General features: G+C 32.0%; 1 protein-coding gene across 46 annotated transcripts in view; it reads right to left on the reverse strand.

Moving 5' to 3' along the window:
* Baz2b (bromodomain adjacent to zinc finger domain 2B) overlaps positions 1–24,033 on the reverse strand; it is a 411,121-nt gene that overhangs the window by 79,443 nt on the left and 307,645 nt on the right. For 35 of the 46 annotated variants that reach the window (XM_087196344.1, XM_087196196.1, XM_087196318.1 and 32 more), the window contains 8 exons: positions 15,872–16,082; positions 10,618–10,710; positions 10,440–10,501; positions 6,210–6,275; positions 4,341–4,406; positions 2,665–2,709; positions 2,393–2,425; positions 1,111–1,176 (listed from right to left, as the gene is read on the reverse strand). In XM_087196344.1, coding sequence (XP_087052470.1) covers positions 1,111–1,176; positions 2,393–2,425; positions 2,665–2,709; positions 4,341–4,406; positions 6,210–6,275; positions 10,440–10,501; positions 10,618–10,710; positions 15,872–16,082 — 642 coding nt within the window. The remainder of the gene's footprint in view (positions 1–1,110; positions 1,177–2,392; positions 2,426–2,664; positions 2,710–4,340; positions 4,407–6,209; positions 6,276–10,439; positions 10,502–10,617; positions 10,711–15,871; positions 16,083–24,033) is intronic. The other 11 variants (XM_021265831.2, XM_087196267.1, XM_021265823.2 and 8 more) reach the window with 5 other exon arrangements.

Here is a 24,033-nt window from a genome sequence, read left to right on the forward strand (position 1 = left end):
TCTATCTTTTAAAACATTTATTCACAAAATTTATTGGTACATTTTAGGTATACATTATGATGACATTCATCATTGGGAATTTGTACCTATAAATGACATATCTTGGTTCTTATTTTTTCCCTGATCCCCAAATTCAGGTGATCTAGCTATACCATATTGTCTATACACAGGAGAAATATATCTTTTGAATTTATATCAGAGCTGAGACTGAAAAATATACCTCTCAACTTTTCAACTCAACAGTGTCATTTTCATTAACATCGATTGGTCTGTCTGTCTGTCCCTCCATCTGTCTGTCTGTCTATCTATCTATCTCTATTGCAGTGTCAGGTATTGAACTCAGGGCCTCACATATGCTAGGTAAGTGCTCTACCACTGAGCTACATCCACAGCCCAATTCTCATTTATTAAATGCTTATCTCACTTGATGATCCCACATCCCTACAAGGTATGTATGATTATTTAAATTTTAAAGAAACAGATTTAAAAAGTTAAAGCAAGTTGGTAGCAGAGCCAGCATGGAAATTTGAGTCTTTTAGTCTCCCTCTTTTCAATAGTTTTAATGTAGAATGCACTCCTTTGTAACAAATATTTTAACCTTTAATTGATTTGTATTAAATTCTAAATAATTTCACTTTGATATACTACAAGAATTCTCTTTTTCTGAATTATCTGTTGAAAGTCTACCTTAAATAAAGTATTTATACATAATTTTACATATGGAATGCTAAAGAATAATTCTGATGGCAGATGTCCATGGTTTGAAGGATTAGTGTTTGAATTAAGGCACAGAGGACTTCTCTAGGCATGTGGTAATATTAGTTTTGTGACACTCTAGTTATAGTAATAAATAGCTACTTTTATCTAAACCAATATCATTCTATACATTAAATGAAGATAATTAAAATCTCAGCCAGGAAAATTAAAACATACATTGGAACCCTTCCTACATTCTTTTATGCTCCATCGTCCAGTTACTATTTTTAACCTTTGGTTTCTTATAAAAGTTAGTTAAATTATGACAACCCACTTTAAAATTATATTTAGAAAAATCAATGCTTCAAGAAAAAGATAAGTTATAAGGTAATATTTTTCTAGAAACACACTTACTTCTGCTTTTTTACGAGCTTCCATAGCTTTCATGAGCATCATGTGTTGTCGCCTTCGTTCTCGTTCCTATTAGGCCAGATAAAATTAGGAAAATAACTCAACCACAGTAAACAGTTTGATTTTTCAAATGAAAAACAACAACAACAACAACAACAACAACAAAAAACTCAGTATAGCATGTTTAGCATTTATAGACAAGTCACAGTAAATACTAAATATAAGACAAGAATGGCCAGTCTGTGCATGTTTTAGTTCAGGTTTAGAAAGCAAATACAAGAACAATCAAAAGCAAAAAGGTAAAGCAATGAACATGGAGACAGTGTAAACAGAAGCATACAAGATTTACTTATGGTCAGTTGTGATGCTCCTTCAAAAGCTGGCAGAACAAAAAGCATAATGGTTGGCTGGAACAGGTCAGTTACCTTACATCTGCTATTAGAAAAACCACAAATACTTACTATAGCCAATTGAACTAAAGGTTGTATTCTTAAAGTTTTAGGTCAGGCAGAAATGATCTGTAATCACTTTCATGTCATGGTTTTATAATTGGATAGTTTTATTTTATCATTTTGTAAATCCGAGAAGCCACCAAGAAATTAAAAGGTTTTTAAAAAGCCTTTGTACCAATGTAACTAATCTTAGTTTATATACAAACACCAATAAATTGGGACATTCCTATTTACTGATGTCTCCCACTTGATGCACTGTTCAAAACCATGAAACTGCACCATGGGCTAAATATGTATAATCTAAAATGTACAGTATGAAAATAAGGTAAGTACTAGCTTAATTTGATATTCTCATTTTATTCTAAAATTTAAATATCACATATTAACAATATGTAATCAATTTTAGTTTAAATATATTTGATACCCCAAAAGGGACATTTCTTAAATTATTTCTAAATTTTGTCATATTCTCTCATCAAGCAAACTCAAAATTCCCATTGTACTCAATGGCAGTTTTGTATCTAGTATGATGGGAGAATATAGGTCACAATTTTGTGTCTGATTGTACAGTGATCCAACTTTCTTTGTGACATCAGTAATATATGTTTTTAGATACTAGACTTATTTAAGTCTTGCACAGTTCAATGAAAATCTTAGAGATGTATCATACTTCTTTATAGACAGACAAGCAGATGTATGCAATGCACTGTGCTGTAAAGCCATGCAGCAGTATGTAATATGACAGCAGCCAGTGCTACACTTTATGCATTGCTATGACAACCATATCACAACCAAATCACAATGCGGTGTTAGATGTACAAAAATAAACATACCCATACCATATCTAGTCTATGCCTCTCCAACTCCTGGTAGAAAGAGTTGGCACAACATTATGAAACAGAAATCACAGAGTCATAAAACCAATTTTTAACCCCCCAAAAGACACCATTACCAAAGCAAGGCATTAAACTGTAAGATGAAGGAAAAACTTAAGTAGGAATTATATCAGAAATTTTAAAGAAAATATTTTGAAAATTTCCCCCAAAGTTTAAGTAAAATTATAAAATGTACATTTCAACATTTGCATAATCATATGTATACAGACCTGATGCTTCAGAAGAACAGCTTGTTGTCTTCTCATTTCTTTTTCCTTAAAAATAAGAAACTTTTAATATATGGCTTTCAATGAAGATTTAGTATGTGCTAAAAATTATTAGAAGTTCCTTTTTCTGAGATTCTATGGTCTTCCATTAAGTTGAACCACACAAAACTGCCAATATTCAATCTAGTTTTTAAGCTCATGGCAACTCAACTGCATACTGTTATACCTAATACTTAACATACATCTGATATAGTAGCAAGGATCTTTCGTCAGTAAATATTTCAACTTAAAATTCAATGAATGCCCTAATAACACACTTCAATGTCACTATCACTAAAATGACTAGCGAAATTGTCAGAGTATAACAGAAACAAATCACATATGTATTTTGAAATATACTGATGGATTGATTGATTGATTGAGATAGGATCTTGCTATGTAGTACAGGCTGGCCTTGAACTCACTATGTAGTCCTCTTATTTCAGTCTCCTGAGTGCTGAGATTACAGGTATGTATCACCATGCCAGGCTTTAAAGGTCTCCACACTCTGAATATATACTCTCAAATATATTAATAGCATCCATTTTACTTCAATTATTTCTTTTGAGACAAGGTCTTGCTGTGTTGCGTAGGCTGGCCTTAAGCTTCCAATCCTCTTGCCTCAGCCTTGCAAGTAGATAGAATTATAAGGCTGTGCCGCTACACCAAGGCTTTCTATTTCATGGAAAGCTTTGGTGATCAGATTGAGATTTCCATACCCACCTATGGTTCATGGCACCAACCCAAGGGGATGGGGCTTAATGCAAATAGTTCTACTAATATCATAAATTTCACTATTTTTATAAAGGTAAAAGCTGGATGAAATTAATATTAAGCATGGGCATAAAAAGGAGAAGTCTAAAGAGGTACAGGTTTGTGTTGGAAAGATACCAGGTGGGGGTATAGCTCAGAAGTAGAACTTGTGCTTAGTATGTGTGAGGCCCTGGGTTCAATCTCCAGCATCGGGTCCCCCCTTCTCAACCCTTAAAAAAATTAACAGCTTTCTAAGTTTAAAAGGTATACTTATAGTGGCTGTTAACAGTACCAGCAGGTTCATACAGCTGTCCCCTTTCAGAATTCAGTTATACAAAGTAGAAGTTACTAAAAGAGATGGGTGGGGAGGGGATGGAACATCACTCTTATGGTTCATTTATTGAAATAAAAAACAAAGCACCTCAAAACACTTTAAGTTACAATAATTAACATGATAAGGGTTTTGTTTCTGTATGTGTTTCATTTTAATAGGTAAAATAGTTGTTGGACAACAACAAAGAAAGTTATAAGGGAAAAATCAGATTTGGGACACAGTTTAAAACAAACATTAGTGACACACAAAATAATTTGGGGGGATTACTCTTATCAAACAAAACTATATACAGGTGTTATGTAATAGTTTGAATTTCTGATTTAATTTTTCCTAAAGATCTGAAAACACTACATAAAACTTGTATAATGACATAAAACATACATAATATACATAAAATATACATACAAATAAAAGGACACATTTATACATATATCTGCTAAATATGTTTAGGTAGTCATTTTGAGGAAAGCTATTTTTTCATATAGCATATGCTGGTAAACATGTAGTTTTTATTTTTTTGAAAATAAAAACTCTGATTGTCATCTAAACTAACCTTTATTCGTTTCTCGGCCTCCAATAATTTAGCATTTGCCGCTTCTTCTTTCTTTTTCTTTTTAGCCTGTGCATGCAAAACAGGTCTCAAAGTCATGCAACAGCACCACTACAACTTGCAAATAATCTGACTTGAAATGAAGCTACATGCCTCACAGGGTACAAAACAATATGTAACATATATGTAGACAATCAAAGATTCCCCCCAGTTAACATACTTAACACACTGATTTTTATTTCTTATTTATAGTTTAGTATTAGAATACATAAAAAACTTAAATTAATAAAAATATGAAAGATTTTCTTCTACAAACTGCTAAAAATCTGCAATAATTGTTTGGCATTCTATCTTAAAACCATCAGACAAAATGATTTTGTCATTTACTGTATTTTTTCTAACTTCAAAAGAAAATACAACCTGTAAAAAAATTTAGAAAACAGGATAGATTTTAACTAATAAAAGTTACTTGAAAAATAAATCGGAAACATTTAAAAAAGGCATATGACTATTTGAAAATTCTTTTAGTACTTGTGATTTTATATAAAAAATCATTATTTGGCTATAATCATTAAATGAAGCACTGAATCTGAATTTACCTGTCTCTGTATACTGTGGTTAAATTCAAGCATTCCTTCTTTTTAATAGAAGGAAAATCTGTCTTTTATGAAGCACGTTTTGACTATCATGATCATGCTTTCAAATGTGAACTTTATAATCTTAAAGTCATTAAACATCTAGTGGTGCAACAACTATATTGTAGTTATTGTCAATTTATTTGAAGATAGAGTATTTTTTATTTAGGAGTTTAACAATTAATGTGAAATGTGTAAGAGAATATGTAATATGTATTTCTAGAAGGAAAAAAATATAAGAGAAAACCTCAGCTATCTTGAGCCTTCGGCAAATAAAGTGTTCTATAAAGCAGCAGTTTCCTGAATAGCTGAGAGGTTATAATATTTTTAAACATTAAAAGTTTACTTTCACTATTTTAGATGGAAATAATTTTGAGACATATGCCTGTTTAGACATAGAACATTAACCACAATTTGACTTTTTCTTGATGACTCAGGGCAAGTATTTTGAACATTGGTTATTATACTGCACAGTTTGATAGAGTAATGCCTTTGGGCTCTTAAAGTGTTGAAAATTTCTTGCTATTCAACTAAAAGATTAAAAGCTCTTGCTAGGCTTTTGAGTTTCTGTATATGCTGGTTGAAGTTCTTCTGTATTTTCCCCTGCTGTTTTTGGCTATTACTTTTGCTCTCTATTGCTATTTTAGTCAGCTTGCAGGGAAGAGGTATGCTAGAAACATAAAGTTGTTTGTGTAATTAAAATTTAATTTTATTTTAGAATTTTTTTTTTTTATGGTACAGGGGATCGAACTTGGGACCTTGCACTTCCGAGGCAGGCGGTAGCACCACTGAGCTAAATCCCCAGCCCCTAGAATGTTTATTTTTATAAAAATTTGTTCCTAAATTAAAAGTAAATATCTGATGGTACTTAATGACTTTTCAAAGAGCGAAGAACATGAGTTTTAGCACATGAACTTTATGACAACTATCTTGGCTGCTGGAAGCCTCCCCTCCCTTCCTTCCCTCTCTTCCTCCTACCTTCTTTCCTTTTTTTCCTGCCTTTCTTCCTTTTTTTGTTCTTATTTCTTGGCTTTTTATTGCTAGGATCATATGAGTTTGCTGAATAAGGTTCAGAGAAGGTCTCACACTATTATTGTGTTTAAAGAGAATTTCTGGTAAGCATATTAATTTGTATGGGTGAGAGAACATGTAGGCAAAGAATATTTTTGAAGACTATAAAATATATGACTATATTGTTTTCATTATAATTTAATTCTATTAAATTTAAGAACTCTACCTCTAGAATTTGCTGGGCTCGAAGTTCTTTTTCCATTCTAATTTGCTGTATTCTCTTAATTTTTTCCTGTAAGAAAATGATAATTTAAGATTATAAAATAAACTATATACCTAGACAAAAAGTGTTTATCTGGAATCAAATAATTTAAAATATAAGCACTAAATTATAAAAGGCTTACCAGGCTACATATAAACAATTACTTATTTATTATAAGTTTACATGTATTTTCATGTCATAAATTCATATGATTTTATATAATTTCTCATAATCTATAAAATACAAATGATAATTATACAGAAAGCAGATAAATCAAGTTGGTTAAACTTCTGTAGCCTGAGAAATCTTTATAAACATTAGCAATTATGAATAGTACTTAATTGTAAATAAATACAAGAAAGAAAAGAAGGAAGAACAGTGTCTTTAGAGTCAGAAAAGATAAGGTTAGTTTTGGACTACTGTCAATAATTGAATGAACTTGAGCAAATAATGACTACTCTTCTATAAAATAGGATGAAGTACTTTGCCTTAATTATATAAAAATGCATTAAAAAGCATATAGTGTCACAATTGTAACATTATTAGTAAGAATTTCTTTTCTAATATTTGTGTTGAATAACATGATAATATGACACTGCTTTTAACTACAATAAATCTACCTACAAATAATCTGTAACATTTAAACATGGATTAATTTCAATTTAACAATCCAGGAAATTGTTCACACGATATAATTGGTGTACTCAATGTCTAAATTTAATGAACTGATAGTAGTTTATGCTTTATAATTTAGTGATCATCTAAATTTTGGTAAGAATTGACATTTTAAATATTAATTCATGCACTATAAACACATTGCCAACAATTTCATGTTCTTAAATTCCTTTTCAAAGTCCAAATTACCATTGATGAGAATACATCTTTAAAAAAACCTCAAGTTCCTACTTCAAATTGTATTTGTCCTAGAATTTCCAGAACAAATACATTTTATTCCATTGTACAATACCTGCTTCTAATTCCAGATGTTAGTTGCGCCTTTTGAAACTATATTTTACTATGCAATGTCTTTCTTTTCTTCTTTTCTTTCTCAAAAGTATATCTTTTGTGTCATTTTTAAGTCTTATAGAAGACTCTGATCCACATTTGAAGTATTTATTTGGATTAGAACTTGAGACTTAAGAAAGGCATAGTCTTGACCTAAATTTTTCTGCTCTTGTCAGTTATAAGATTTTGAGGTGGGATGCCCCCATGGCAGCAAAAGTCTTCCACTGTTCTCTTCTGCACAGAAATAGGTAGAGAATCTTGGGCCTAGGTAAACATAGCCTCAAGCTTTATGTGAACTGACCAAGTGATTTGGTAGTGCTGTCATTAGCATGTAGATAAACATTATAATGCTGACCACTGAGTTGGTCACTTTACACAAAATATCTTGCCGTTCTTAAAATTTTTAAAAATCATAGAAGTTCTATCTTCTTTTTACAAAAGGGAAAACTGGTGTTCCCAGGAAGTAAATTTTTGCATAAAGTCCAATAGCAAGTAAATACAGGAACCTGCTCAGATTCTAATACCTATCTTCCTTCTACCCATCATAATAATTCTGCAATTTTCCAGGAAACTGCTTCAAGGACTCTTTGGTGAGGTCTAGAGGTATGTACACACACACACACACACACACACACACACACACACACACACACACACACACACTGGTGATAGTTTTGGTCTACTAGGTGGGAAAAAATAATCCAAAGGATGAGAAAGATAAGCTACTATTTTATTCTAGATCTAATGTTGACTTTATAACAGTTGTTATGAGCCAGGCCTGGTGGCACACACCTATAATCCCAGTACTCTGGGAGCCTTAGGCAGGAGGACTGAGCCCAGCATGGGCAACCTAGCAACTTAGCAAGACCTCTTCCTCAAAAACTAAAACAAAAAAGAAGTAGTTACATCAGGGCACAGGGTTGTACTCTCAGAAGCTTGCTGAAACAGGAGGATCAAACATTCAATGCAAGCACAAGGTCCTGAGTTTGATTCCCAGTACAAAAAACAAAAACAACAACAAAAAACAAAATAAAACAAAAACATTCAAGGCCAGCCTAGCCTGGGCAATTTAGTGAGACCCTGTATCAAAATTTAAAAAAAAGGCTGGGCATGGTGGTACATGTCTGCAATCCCAGCACTTGGGAGGCTTAGGCAGGAGGATTGCTGCAAGTTCAAGGGCACCCTGGCCTACATAGTGAGTTCAAGGCCAGCCTGAACTACATAGCAAGACCTTGTCTCAAAAAAAAAATTAAAAAAAAAAAAAAAAAAAAAAAGAGCTGGAATGTGACTCAGTAGCTCAGTGCAAAGGACTAGGTTCAGTCTCCAGAAAGAAATAAGAAGAAAGAAAGAAAGAAAGAGAGAGAGAGAGAAAGAAAGAAAGAGGGAAAGAAAGAAAATAAGACAAAAAACAGAAAAATACATGCAGCACAATCATATAACAAACTTGAGCCAAACTATTTTATAGTTTGTAGAACTTTGTAGGTAAGAAGAAATACTCAGATGGTATGTTCAGGTTAGTTTCAGAATAGTGTCTTGGTAGATATCTAAGACCAGTTTATTTATATTAATGCTGTTGGAAACTTAGGAACCCAATTCTTTTTAAATGAATAGCAAAGGCCATATGTATTTAGGCTGTAGCCACTTTAGGACTTTAGGATAATCACAAAGCTGAATTTAAAGTACTAATGGGATCTGATGGATCGTCACCCATTATAAAATAGGATAAGCCATGAAAAATATAACATAAATAGCAGATTTTTGTTTAAAATGAGATATAACCTTGTTTGTACATATATATTTATCAGTAAACATAATATTTTAACAAATGTATTCCATAGCCTACCTATTTTAAGTCAGGCTTACAATATTTGTACAGCACAATAAACAAAAGAAATTCATGTTTATAATTGACTACTTTAAATTATGGTAAAAAAGAATGCAATACAGTTTGATATTTTATATACAGCCTTAAAAACTAAGCATTTGTTTAGTGCCAGGTACTGTGGCACTTCACATTCATTGCAGTTAATCTTCCTTTATAATGGAGGAAATAGAGACTTAGAGGTTAAGTAATTCATCTAAGGACATAACATTATTAAGTAACAGTACAATTTAACTCTAGGCTGCCTGACTACAAACTCTAAATTCTAAATTCCAACTCTATGTTAACTCTCTTGGTCACAATGCTTTCATCAATACTGGAAGGAACCCTAAGATAATCATGTCAAATCCAAAACAAGCTGTTTATATACTAAATATTTGTTTCATTTCAAACTAAGATCTACTTGCTGTTTAGAATTTTTTAAAGCATAGTTCTTTCCCACCATTTCCATTATACTTTAATGTTTCATGAATATGTGAAGATGGGAGGGTAGTTTACACATTCCTATCTTAAATGTATCTGAGTATCTTTTCACTTAACATTTTATCAATAATATAAAAATTACTTCACTTACTCAAACTTATTCTGAAAACCACAGGAGGAGGGATATTATAAGACAGAACTCTTGGTTATACTAAAATAGTGCTTTCATCATTTCTTTTGCAATAGCAATATTTAAGCAACTCTGAAATCACTCAGAAGAAATGAGGGGAAATTTTATTCTATAGAATTTGAATTTAATTTTGCATGTTTCAGAATAATTAACTTTAGCAGATTCTGAATGCTCACATCCTTGATTTAACGTACATTAATTTTAAAATATAGCCAGGGATTTAGCTCAGTGGTTTCGCTGCCTGTCTCGCAAGTGCAAGGTCCCAAGTTCGATTCCCGGTACCAAAAAAAAAAAAAAAAAAGTATATATATATATATATATATATAAAAAGTTGTTCAGGATGTCAACTTATATTCAAAATCTACCAGTATCTTAAAATACTTATACAAATTTTCTACTTGGTAATGATTTCTTTAAAAACATAGCTGTACAGTAGTAGAGAGCTTGCTTGGCATGTGCAAGATCTTGGGTTTAATCCCTAGCACTATAACAAACAAACAAAAAACCTTGGGATGAGAAGACTTGATTAAAACTGAGGTGAAAACTAATAGAAGATGGCAATTTTTAAAATAAGACACATAACAGAGTGAAATATAGTTATTTAAGAAATCAAAATGAAAATAATGTACATAATTAAGTAAATCTTCAAAATAAGGTCTATATTTTAAACATCACTTTAAATGCATAAACATACCTGTTGTTTCATAATCTTTATCTGTTCTTTTTGTTTTCGTTTTTCCTCAGCAGCCATTATTGCTATGATGACAAACAAAAGCACAGATTATCATCAGGTAAGCAATGAAGAGGGGAAACCTCTTTTGACTTTGCCAATGCTCATTTTTCAAATTCATGACATCCTTTACATCACCTACCTTGTTGTTTTTTAGCTTCTTTGGCAACTCGAGCCTGTTCTTGCTTTTGCAGTTTTCTCAAAAGCTTTATTTGTGCTGCTTGCCTGGCTATTTCTGAAAAACAAAAAATTTTACAGAATATTACTATCAATTTTATATAACTGCTGACCTAAAACAATAACTGTGAAATTGGTACTGTATTATGAGAAATATGTTTAAGAAAGCTGCCTAAGGTTAGACAGATTCCAAGTACGGCAATAAGTGTAGTAGACAATGTCATGTTTATTTACCCCAGGAATTGCCAAAATTATTTCATCACATACAAAACTATAAAAATATGAAATGATTTTTTAAAAATTCTAATCACAGAGGCTCATTTAAGTACATTTTTCTCACATTTCAAGTGATTCCATACTCTGTAGGAAAGTAGCTGCTAATATGTAAGAGAGTAATTTAGCTTTAACCTTAAAACAAAACATATCAAAAAGAGAAAGACCCCAAAATAAAACAGAGCCTTCTGCCAATCTTATATTTCAATTAGCTATAATAATGGTTAAATCTCTTGAATCCAGTAATATCCTCATTATAAGGAAGAGGAACTCAATTTCATAAAATAAAAACAATTGATCATGTCAATGAATTTTAAAGACTGTATAGTTCTTGTAATTTTCAAGGACAAACGTATGAACCCATGGATAAAGACATAATTAATGGCCCCAATCCTTCATTCCTTCTTCTATTTCTGTCATTTGCAATGTGACTTTGCAGCAACTCCCATCAAGAGGTGGAATACATTTTATGTCCCTCGATTGTGATGCAGCCATGTGATCTATGGTCAAGAGGATGTTAACAGCTTTAATGAGAGCAGAGCTTGAAAGCAAACTTGTACTCTATTTTTGCGCTTTGTTCATTATATAAAGACATGTTTGGGCTGGGCCGGTGGAGATTGAGATAGATGGAGCCAACTGAACCCACACACGTGAATAAACCCAGCCACAATCAGCAAAGCTGCCTAGCTAACCTCCAGCTAACTCTGAGTGAGTGATTCATGCTTAGTGTCATATGCCATTGAGGTTGGTGGTAGTTACCCAGAATTATTTTGCCAAAGGTACAATGGGTACGGAAGCCATGTAATGCTATTTCTTTCTTCTGCTGGCTAACTTAATCTGAATACTTCTAACTCTGTAAGTAGTATATCATAATATTATTCAAAAATCATTTTAGAAAACATTACTCTTAGTAGGTATTGTTTTAAACTTTGTAGCTGATGGATAGTATAAAGAACCTATCACTATATCACTGGTAGTCAATATGATTGGTAACACCTTAATCATTTGAACTCTAACAATTTCTACCATTTATTGAATGTGGGCACTATTGTGTTAAATTTAGATGCTCTTCTTTAATCTTCACAACTACTTTATAAAATAAGCAACATTATGCTTAGCTTATAAATAAAATACCTAGGGGTCATTAAAGTTAAAAACAAAGCCAAGATATAAATGCAGGTCTTTTTGCTCTATAGTGTATATGGTACTACCACTAAAAATCTTTAAGCAATATTTGAATGCCTTGAGATTTTAGCTAAGAATGCAACTCTAAGCCTTTGTAATAAATGAAGTTGGTTACCAGGGTGAATTTTCTACCATAAAGATTGTAAGAAGGGGAGGGGATACACAAAGATTTAATTTTATTTAGTAAACTGGAAGTGTTAATGAAAGAGAAAAATGGAGGCTGGTGTTAAAATAAATCTCCAATCATCCAGTGATTTTCAATGGTGGGGGTTATAGGTATCATCAAAAATGTCTAGGTCACACAAAAACATCTCCTGTATACTAAATACTTTGGGAAATGAAAACCTCTAAATTGGCCTGCAGAGTCAGCAGCCTCTGATAGTAACATGCTCAAAAAATATTATTCTCATCTATAATAATGACAGATAAATACTACTTCAACATTTAAGAATTGAAAATTTTACTGTACTCTGTTATACAGGTCTAACTTTGTCTTAAAGTTTGAAGGTGTGCTAAGTGATTAAAAATGTTTTCTAAAAAATGTGATATAAGTTCTTCCTCTAACAATAGACTGTTAATAAAGAAATTCTGCTATATATGTATGTGTGTGTTTACATACAAATGTGTCAATTTAAAGTCCCAGGCAAGCACATAATAGTTTTTATTTATTTATTTATTTGGTACTGGGGATCGAACTCGGGACCTTGCACTTGCGAGGCAGGCATGGCGCCACTCAGCTAAATCCCTGGCCCAATAGTTTTTATTTTTAAATCCTTTTGACTGAAAAATATTAAAAAGTTCATCTTATATCTTTTCACATTAGCAAGGAATATACAATTATGATTAAACATTAAAAATTTATATAGCTTAAAACTTACATTTTTGGGAAGTTGGAGCACAAAATGAAAAAAAAATTAAGACAGACTATGTAGCAAAGAGAAACGTAGAAAAGTTCACCTAAGTGATGAAGAATAAATGACTCCTAGTACTGCATCTTCTCATTTATTTGGTTTATGGTTACTGAATATGTTGTAATTAGCTTTTGAAATATTAATTTGAAAACTATCTTTATGGTTTAAGAAATTACAAAATAAATTTCCAGGATAAAGTTTATTTTTGAAATAAAGTTTATTTTCACATAGAATTAGGGATCTTTTGCACATGACTCATTTCTTTGGATGTTAAGATATATTTTAAAGCATTTTAACATTTCTAAATAAAATGTGTCAGAAAATTGGCAGCACTTTTCTTTCTCAGAGGTACCTCATAAAATAGCAGTACACTGTTTAAGACTGTATAATATCTCAGTTCCTATAACATAAAATCAACAGGTGTTATTTGATATTTTGGAAGATCTGAGATATTAACAGTATTGGTCAATTAATAAGCAGGTTTATTTATATAAGTACTGCGTGCTGATTGTGCCACTGGAGATCCACAAGCAGGTTTATTTTTATAGACCAAAAGTCTTTATCATATCCAAACCACGTCAGCCTTTTATCTACATTCTCTTAGAAATTAGAGCTCTCATTTCACAATGTTTGGATGTACAGTATATTCAAAACTTGTATTTATCTTATTGTTCTGAACCTTTCTTCAAATTAAACTCAGTTTTTGGGTCCCAACAGGATAATAATAGAAACTTCTAGAATTCTCTGTCTCCCAAACTGTTAGAAATAGCATAGAAATAAAAGTGCTGATAAAGTGATTCATTCTTGCTTTCTTTTTTCTCCAAGGAAAAAATGTAAACAATACCCCATACATTTGTAAATATGAATATTAATTATATACTGTTAAATATTTAATCTTCATATACATGTTGAGAAAGAACACATACACAACAAGGTAAAAGATATCAGAATTTACACAGTATAACTCATTACAACTAGTGGGGTGATATAATATAATAAAAATCAATTTGAAATCTAAAAGAAGAAAACAATATTGGGTAGAAGAATAATGAGCTTCTATTTTGTTACAATAAAAACACAGTTAATTTTGCAAGTTTAAATTTTGCCATTTTGGATACTAAATAATAATGATACTTATATTACATATACAAATCTTGTATGAAGAGCTCATATTATGGCTATCAGTTAAATTCAAGTATTTATTTTATATAAACAATTAACATCTTCTCTACCATTATACGTTCTTCAGAAAATACTAAGTTTTAAAATTCATCTATGTCTGTTAACATTCACTTGTTTTATTTTTAACCTTTAGTAATAACTATTTGGAGGAAATAAAAGTCTTAAACTAAATCAAGTAGTAGGAAAAATTTTAAAAATTGACTAACATATTAAGACAAAAAAATTCTATTGGACATTAAGTTATACCCTATACAATTAACTCCCATGCTATTGGTTGAAGTATTAACTAGTTCAATGCTTTTGGAGACAATATTTGCATGGAAATGGTATGTGCACTATGCGTAACATATATTTAGATATGTACAATATATATTTATTATAATATTGTAGAAGTAAGTATTCAGAAACACTCATCAAGAAGAAACACTTAATGAAGCATGGTAGAGCCACACGTGGTCTAACTTACTAATTAGCCATTAAAAGATTGAAGTTGATTTATCTGTGCTAATCCAGAAAGATATTCATGATAAGTAAAGGGAAAAAGATCAAGCTGAATAATATATACTTTTAAGTCTATTTATTTTGGAAAGGGAAAAAGATATATATGTGTATGTGAGTGTTTTGTGTGTACTCATTTGTGGAAAGATTAACAAAAACCTCCTAATGCTTCAACTAATGTGCAATAAGACTGTCTTTCATTTTAAAGCCTTCTGTTCTATTAGGTTTTTCATGGGTTTTTGTTTTAAAATAAAAATAAAGCAGCAACAAAGAAGTCAATATTATGATGGTGTTTACAATAAAGAGAAATAAGTATTTGGGGCATTTCTTCCAGATCTTGGTGTTTATTTATAGCGATAGTAAAATTCTTGATATTTTTAGTCTTCTAAATCAATTTTCATTATTAAACCATTATTTAAAATTATTTTATATTCTTGAAATATAAGACATCTATACATGCTGATGTATTCAGACAACTTTAAGTGGGCTTACATTTACAAAGTAGTAACTCATACTCTAGCAGCACTGCCTTATTCAGCCTTCTTTGCCACACATAGTATGGTTTCATGTTGATAATTTATGTATAGTTTTGAATCATCAATAGATTTCAGGTTATTATGAAAATTTTCAGATTGATAAGTAATACCTTCCAGTGATCTTAAAATACCAACATAAATCTATTAATTGAGGATTTTGAAAAAAATATATCCAGACTACAAGGGTATTCAAACTGGAAGACTGGGATTAAGTACCAGTAATTGGAGTTCTCTGACTGAAAATATGCTTCACAGATCCACATATTTGGAGTGTTTCCATCTACCACCTCAAGGAATTGGCAGCTGTTAAAAGAATTTCCAGAAGGTTGGCACAACCTTATGGCATGTGTCAAGTGCTGGTTAATTCCCTTTCTGTGCAAGCCTTAATAGCTTAACACCTACCTTTGTAATTCTAAATACAGATGGTAGGATGTGTTTATAACTCTTAAAAGATTATGTAATCAAAGAACTCCAGTTACCAGTAGGACTCCTTATTTTCTCATTTTATTCTAGCACAAATATCTACATTTTAGAAATTGAGAGCAATGTCAATCATTCCTAGGTCAAAAATATAAGAAATTTAGAATGCTTTTTAGTATGAATATCACAATGTCAGATACATTATGTTTCTTACCTTGAGCTTGCAGTTTTCTTAGTAGTTTGGCATCTGTGTTATCCAGGAATTCAGCATTGCCAACGTTTGGAGGTCGACCTTTCCGACGTTTCATCCTGGATTCATCTCTTGCTCGCTGTCTATCTGGGTTTGGTGGTCTTCCTCTACGACCTTCCATTGCCCTGATACGAGGAATGACATCCTCTTCTTTCAAAAGACACCACTGCATTCCCTTTTAATTGACATTTTATAGAAATAATATGTTACAAACATAATAAAAATGAGATATCACTATGTCAGGTAAAAAATAAGATATTTTGAAATTTATAAAGCTAGTATGAACCTTAGAGATTTTGCTTTTAAAACTGATTTTAAATTTATGATTATTCATGGTCTTTGGCATGAATTTCTTAAAGGACTTACATTTAACTAAATGTATGTGTAGATTTATATCTGTATCTAAAAACATATATGGAGATATATTTTGACTATCATTTCTAAACTATAATGAAGTTTATACTTGAAAATATTAGTTGTGATAATAGGAAACATAGAGATAGATCTTTTAAAAAATAAAGGGGACCATGAAATATAGTAAGGGGAAAAGGAGGGGAGAGAAAGGTGATAAAAAAAGAATTAAGATGTGTTATGTACATGTACCAACTCCCACGATGAATGTAATCATTATGTACTACAAACGCACTAACAAAAATTTAAAAATAACAATATAAAAGAAAATATTAGTTGTATGAAGATCTCCCTATGGATTGTTCTTTTTTTTTTTTTTTCCTCCTTTTTCGGTACCAGGAATCAAACTCAGAACCTTGTGGTTGTCAGGCAGGTGCAGCACCACGGAACTAAACCTCCATTCCCCCAAGGATTGTTTATGTTGGTTATCAATTCAACCAAACCATTAGGCTATCCAAATACAGTGGGACCTTGGTTCATGAACTTAATTTGTTCTATGATTTTGGAAAAGATGGCCATGTTTGTGTTTGTGTGGGAAAGATGGCCTCGGCCATCTTTTTTCACAGAAGTGAAAAAAATGTAAGATTAAATAACCCTTAAAAGATGTATCAAAGAATCCCAATATGTGGACCTTACTTGGATATTGATTTAAATGGACAAACTGTTAAGAAAATATTAACAATTTAAGATAATTTTAACAATAACTGACATTTCATAATATCAGTCACTGAAGGATGGAGGCATGTTCTGAAAAATAAGTCATTGGGTGGCTTTGTCACTGTGGGAACACCATAGAGTGTACTTTTACAAACTTAGATGGTATAGCCTACTACATCTTAGGTTGTATGATATATGTACATTGAAAGAAATAGCCTATTGGTCCAAGGGATATGAGGAACAAAATAACATGAGACTAAATCTAGCACAAGAGAAAATGACACAATGAAAGGATGAGATAAAATACAAGGTATATGAGGCTGCTACCAATGAAACATGGAATATAATTTTATAGCAAACTTTTTTATAAGTCAAGGAGTATTCTATAAAATAACAATAACAGATAGAGTATAGTAAATATATATGAGTAACAGTCATGTATTATCGAGTACTATAGGCAATTATATGTACTATACTTTCCTCTGACTGGCAGTACAGGTTTATTCAAGCCAGCATAACCACAAGCATATGAGTTACAAGTTATGCTACCCCATGATGGTTAAAATGTCACTAGGCAATAGGAAATATTTATCTCCTTTATAATCTTTTGGGATCACTGTTGGATAGGCAGTCTATCACTGAGCAAAACTTTGATATTTGGAGCATGACTTTATGTTAAAGTATGATAATAGTACTGTAGTTATGTATAAAAGGAGTCCTTATCTTTTAGAGATATACATGAAAACATTTATGGATGAAATAAGATGTATAAAATTTGCTTCAGCAAATTATTGAAGAAAGAAGTAGATGGAAGTACATGTGAAATAATATTGGCCATAATGACAATTGTTAAAGTTGATGAAGAGTACATGGTATACATTATTGTTTACTTCTGTGTATATTTCAGATTTCTCTTTATAGTTCTTTTGACTGAGACACACACCAACAAAATGCTACTGTATTATAAGATTTATCCTGCTGAGTGCATAAAAAGTCTGAGTCTGGTTTCTACACATCCTGTGTATGTCAATCAAAATACATACACTATTTTACATTATTTAGAGTCCAAAATAATATGTTCAAATATAAAAGCACATTTAAAATAACTGCCTTATTATCTCTTTTCTTTTTAAAGAATTACTTTTAATGCAAACCTTAAGGAAACTTTTTTTTTGTTAAATTCTTTTATTGGTGCATTTTAGGTATACAGCACAATTACATTTCTTATTGGGAACTTGTACCTTTACATGATGCATCTTGGTTCTTATTTTTTCTCCATTCCTAGCCCTCCCTTCACCCCCTCCACCCTTCCCTATTTACAAAGACTTTATTTCCATTTTTACCATTTCTCATCATTTTTCCTTTCCCCTGCCCCTCCCACTACCCCTATCCTTTTGGACCTTTTCTTCTTATTTTGCATTATTGATTATTCATTTGAATCACTGGTATATTTTAGGTATACAATATAATAACATTTATCATTGGAAATTTGCACCTTTACATAATCTCTCCTGGTTCTTATTTTTCACCCTTGCCCAGCCCTCCCTTCAACCCCTCCATTCCTATTTACAAAGATTTTGTTCCTATTTTTCCATTTTCTCATATTAATTCCATTCCCTTCTATCTTTTCCCCTACCCCTCCCACTTCCTTCCCCTTGGCCCCTTTTCTTCCTATTTCACATTACCTATTATATGTTTTAGTCCTTATTTACACTTTCAGTTTCTCACACCAGAGAAACTATTCGGTATTTATATATGTGTGTCCTATTTATTTCACTTAAAAGTATCGCCTCAATGTGCATCCACTTAGCTATAAATGTCTCTAATTTCTCATTTTTTATGGCTGAGTAGCACTCCATTTTATTTAAAAAACCCCATATTTTCTTGATCCAGTCTCCAGTTGATGGGCATTTGGGCTGTTTCCAAGTTTTAGCTATCACAAACTGTGCTGCTGTGAACATGGGTGCACATATATCACTGTGGTATGATTCTTTTAATTCTTTGGGGAAGATCCCCAGTAGGGTAATAGCAGGGTCCTAGTTCTTTGAGGTATCTCCATACTGATTTCCACAGTGGTTGCACCAGTCTACACTCCCACCAGCAGGGGAGCAGGGTTCCTCTTTCCTCACAGCCCTGCCAGCATCTGTTATTGGTTGATTTCATGATAGCAGCCATTCTTTCTGGAGTGAGGTGGAATCTCAGTGTTGTTTTCATTTGCATCTCTCGAATGACCAGTGATGTTGAACATTTTTTCGTGTATTTATTTGCTGTTTCTACTTCTTTGTCTGAGAAATGTCTGTTCATTTCAGATGCCCATTTTTGGATTGGGTCTTTAAATTTGGGAGATCTGATCTTTTTAAGTTCTTTATAGATTCGAGATAGTAGACCTTTGTCTGAGGAAGAGCAGGTGAAGATTTTTTCCCACATTGTGGGTTGTCTCTTCACACTGCTGGTGGTTTCTCTTGCTGTGCAGAAGCTTTTTAATAAGAAGAGATCCCACTTGTTGATTGTTTGTGCTAATTCATGGGCAACTGAGGTTTTGAGGTCAACACACAAAAATCAATAGCTTTCCTCTACACCAATGACAAACTCACTGAGAGAGAAATAGGGCAAATAATTCCTTTCACAATAGCATCCAAAAAACTGAAATACCTAGGAATCAACCTAACGAAAGAAATCAAAGACCTCTTCTCTGAAAACTATAGCACTCTGAAAAGAGAGATTGAAGATGATATCAGAAAATGGATAGACATCCCCTGCTCCTGGGTAGGAAGGATTAATATAGTGAAAATGGCCATACTTCCAAAACTGCTATATAGATTCAATGCAATTCCAATTGCGATCCCAGCAGCATACTTCATAGACCTCGAGAAAACAATCCAAAAATTCATTTGGAACAAGAAGAGACCCAGAATAGCAAAAGCAATTCTAGGTAACAGAGACATGGCAGGGGGTATCACAATCCCCAACCTGCAACTCTACTACAAAGCTACTGTGATAAAAACAGCATGGTACTGGCAAAGAAACAGACCTGAGGACCAGTGAAACAGATTAGAAGATGCAGAAACAATGCTAGACACACTCAGCCATCTCATCTTCGACAAAGGAGCCAAACACCCTCACTGGAGGAAAGATAGCCTCTTTAACAAATGGTGCTGGAAAAATTTTGTTTCAACTTGCCAAAGATTAAAACTAGACCTGTATCTCTCACCATGCACTAAACTAAAATCGAAATGGATTAAAGATCTAAGTATTAAAATAGAAACTCTGAACCAGTTGGAACAGAGGTTAGATAGAACCTTGAAGACATCAGCGTAGGAAAAGATTTTAAGGAAACTTTTAAAATATGCTTTTCTTTAAAAAGAACTTTAAAGATTTTACTTGAACCACTGAGAGAAATTCTGCAACCAAAATCAGTCATAAGTCTTGCGATATATTTTATACCATAATTCCTAAACTAAGTCAAGAAATCGATGAATATTTCAGTTAATAGATACTAAAAATACAAATACTATTACTTGCTACCATAATGGAAAATATCTACAAACCCATATTCCAAGTACTATGCTTAGTTTCAAGCACTTTGAATAAATCAATTTGCAGAACATTTCTAACTCACATAGCAAGAGAAAATTCAGACTCAGTAAGGTTAAATAAATTGTCTGAGGTATAAAGACTAGCACGGAACAGAATAGCAATTTGAATTCAAAATACTTTCACTCTGAAACTACATGGATTTGAGTATACTATATGGACTTATCTGATGTTACACTGATGTTTTTATACTTGATAAGTTACTGATCACAACATTCAGCCTTGAAAACAGAGCCAAGATTACATCAAGGAAAGACTATCAGAAAAAAATTAATAGCTATGTATTCCATATCTACTTGCTAAAAATCATATCAATACTAACTCCTTTCAGTGATTCTGCTTAAAAATATTTTTAAAATTAATTCTTTTTTGGGGGGCGGGTACTGGGGATTGAACTTGGGACCTTGCGCTTGCAAGGCAGGTGCTGGAACCACTGAGCTAAATCCCCAGCCCCTTAAAACTAATTCTTAAAGAAACAAAATTTTTGCTAAGAATTCAAATCAAATCAATAGGATTTACAGTTGTACCAAGTATATCTGTAGGTCATAAGCCACTACAAAGAAACCCATAAGAACAGTTTTAGGTCAGGGTAAGTTATATTCATCAGTAATTAGAGCTTTTGCTTAGTTTAGGTTTTCATTTTTCTACACTCGTAGGCACCAAGGCAGAATGCATCAGATAAATTGAAATATAAAAGTGACTTTGTAAGAGAGTAGAATAGAGAGTAATAAGAGTCTGTAAACAAATCTGCATCAATTTTAAAAGTATCCTATTAATAGGAAAATCAGTTTGTGAACAAGATTTAAAGGGTTTTGTCAATTTTTCTTATCCAGATACAATTTTTACATAGTTGTTTTTATTCAGCCAGGAGAAATATATCTGTGATAAAAAAGGAACCAAATACATTGGTGCCCAAAACTTACAAAACAAATATAGTGACACTAAAATTTATATTTCTGCCCTTAGGATTCAAAAAGTAAATACTTTCTAGGGGGATTGTATATATTGGGTTACATATAATGTCTTCCAACTCCTGAATTTCAGAAAATGAGAAAATGACGGTTGCAAAAATCTGAAGCTTATATTATTTCAGCTTTAACAAATAGCCAAAGTAATTGTGGTTTAAGGAGAGAGTATTTTTCTCAGTAAACTTTCCCTGAGGAAAAGAAAATATAAATCACTTGCTTCATATATTACTAGTTTGAGTCAGACCTTATATATCAAAAAAGTTATTTTATTTATTTTGGTTAATTTCTAAGACTTAAGATAGTAAATGTTTCCTAGAAATAATCATTCTTCACTAAGATTTAAGATACAGATAAAAAGAAAGATAACACGATGGAGATGGTGAAAGATTATTATATTACTGTAATTTCTCTTTCAAAAGTTATTAATGTGTGTCCTTGGAAAATAACAAAATCACTTTTTTGTTGTTGTTGTTGTTTTTGTTTGGTACCAGGGATCGAACTCAGGACCTTGTGTTTGGGAGACAGGCATGATGTCACTGAGCTAAATCCCCAGCCCTCACAATCACTTCTATAAATACTAAAAAGAAAAAAGGCAATAAAGTGTTTATGTTTTATTTCAAAAGACCGAACAAAGTAATCAAGGTATAAAAGGAAATTAGATAAAAAAAAGTATACTGTCAAGCTGTAATATATTATTTTTTAAAGTTTCCATTACTTGAGTATTTGCTGAGGTGCCTAGTCTAAGGAAGGCAATGCATTATTTAAAAATGAGTTAGAGAGTCCTTTCCCCTAAAGGACAAGGATTTTTTACAAGGAACCTGGCTTAGACTATCCCACTGCAATCAAGGATGACGCCAAGAGTAGTAATGAAATGGAAAGAGTTTATTTAGAGGTTAGGATAGGATATTGTCATAAATGTCCACATAAAAATGATGAGGGTCTAGATTAGGGTATAGGAATTATAGCTGGAAATGCACTTGACTATATCATTCTTTATAGAGAGAGAAGCGACTAGAATTGGACACTGCTTGGATGTGAAGGACGAAAGCACAAATGTAGATCAGAAAGGTGATTAAAGTTTGTAGTAGTCTCTAAGTAATATGAAAAGGGGAAATGGTAGTGAAGTTTTCTTCCTCAATGAAGTTGTTACAGGATGGGAAATATTTGGGAAAACTGACAAATGAATTAGTTCTCTCAACTTTTTATGACCAAAAAAATAAACAGCATTAAAGAAAATATTTATTTTGAATTAATGTTGAAATGTTTTCTGCATTCAGAAACTAAAAATCAAACATTACAAAACTTCAACATTTCTTTATGACACTCCAAAATATGGTTGAACATTTCATGAGTAACTTGTCTGTTTTTCCTTGAATTTCCTAACTGGGTTTTTCGCATTTCACTAAAAACTAGTCATTTGGTGGCTGAGCAGCAACATGTTTAGGTTTTAAAGGGATTTGCTTCCGAATCTTATTCCTGTTTAAATTTTGTCTTTTCCTTTTGTTGCTGCTATTCTTTTGATTTTTATACACCTGTAAACTGATTTATTTTGAAAGGAAAGCAGTATATAAGTAAATGTAGTAAACCAGTCCACCAAAAGCCAGTTTACTAAGTAATCTGTCAAGTTACTGATGATTTTTTTTAAGTCTTAGTATCACTAAGACTTTGCTGCAACAATTTCAACATGGATGTGCAATCTTGTACCAATAAATGCTGATTTTCTAGCTAATATTTGAGGCCCCTAGTATTTCTTAAATGTTCCATGATATATAAGTGAATAGATGAACCATTCTACTTTATTTTTTCCTGGATCAGGACTTATATATACCACAGCCCTTGCCACTGGTAGTAAAATAGCTAGGGTCTGTGTTTTACGTCTAAATTGAGGTATTTGTTTTGACAATTTTAGGCCTGTTAACTGCTTAGTGAATTGATTATTTACCAAATTGAAATTTGGCTAAATAATTTTCAGCAAATTTAACTAGAGCTTAAATAAACAAAGTTTTTTTTTTCTTTAAAAAAAGAACTACCTTTCTTTGAAAGTGGACTTTCAGTATCCTTTTCTTTCTAATAGTTTATATAAAACTTTCAGAATGTCACACCTGAAACAGAATGGGTCTTAGAAGACGTTTTTATAATACAGTATACACATTTACATTACAGATAAAGGAATTAAGTAGGCTTCAGTTTTTGAAAGTAACATTTAAACCCTGGTAGGAGTTTTAAAAAATTTTAGGCATGGGCAAAGCAAAGGTATCAAGTATTTTTGACATTTCATATTTTAAGAAAAACATTTAAATTAATGTTAGAACAATTATAATTTTGTTGGATTTCTTTACATTATTTCAGTTTACTACTAAATTATTAGCATTTAGTATTAGTATTTAGTTGTTTTATAGTTCCAGAGGCATGTAGGAAGAGCTTGATATAAACTTAATGGCTTTAGGGATTCTCAGTCCACCCTAGTCATACAGCTTATTAATACCATAATAATGA

This window comes from Heterocephalus glaber, unplaced genomic scaffold, assembly GCF_053883595.1.
Source record: "Heterocephalus glaber isolate CG9 unplaced genomic scaffold, H.glaber_assembly_v1.0 deba00000347, whole genome shotgun sequence".
NCBI lineage: Eukaryota > Metazoa > Chordata > Mammalia > Rodentia > Bathyergidae > Heterocephalus > Heterocephalus glaber.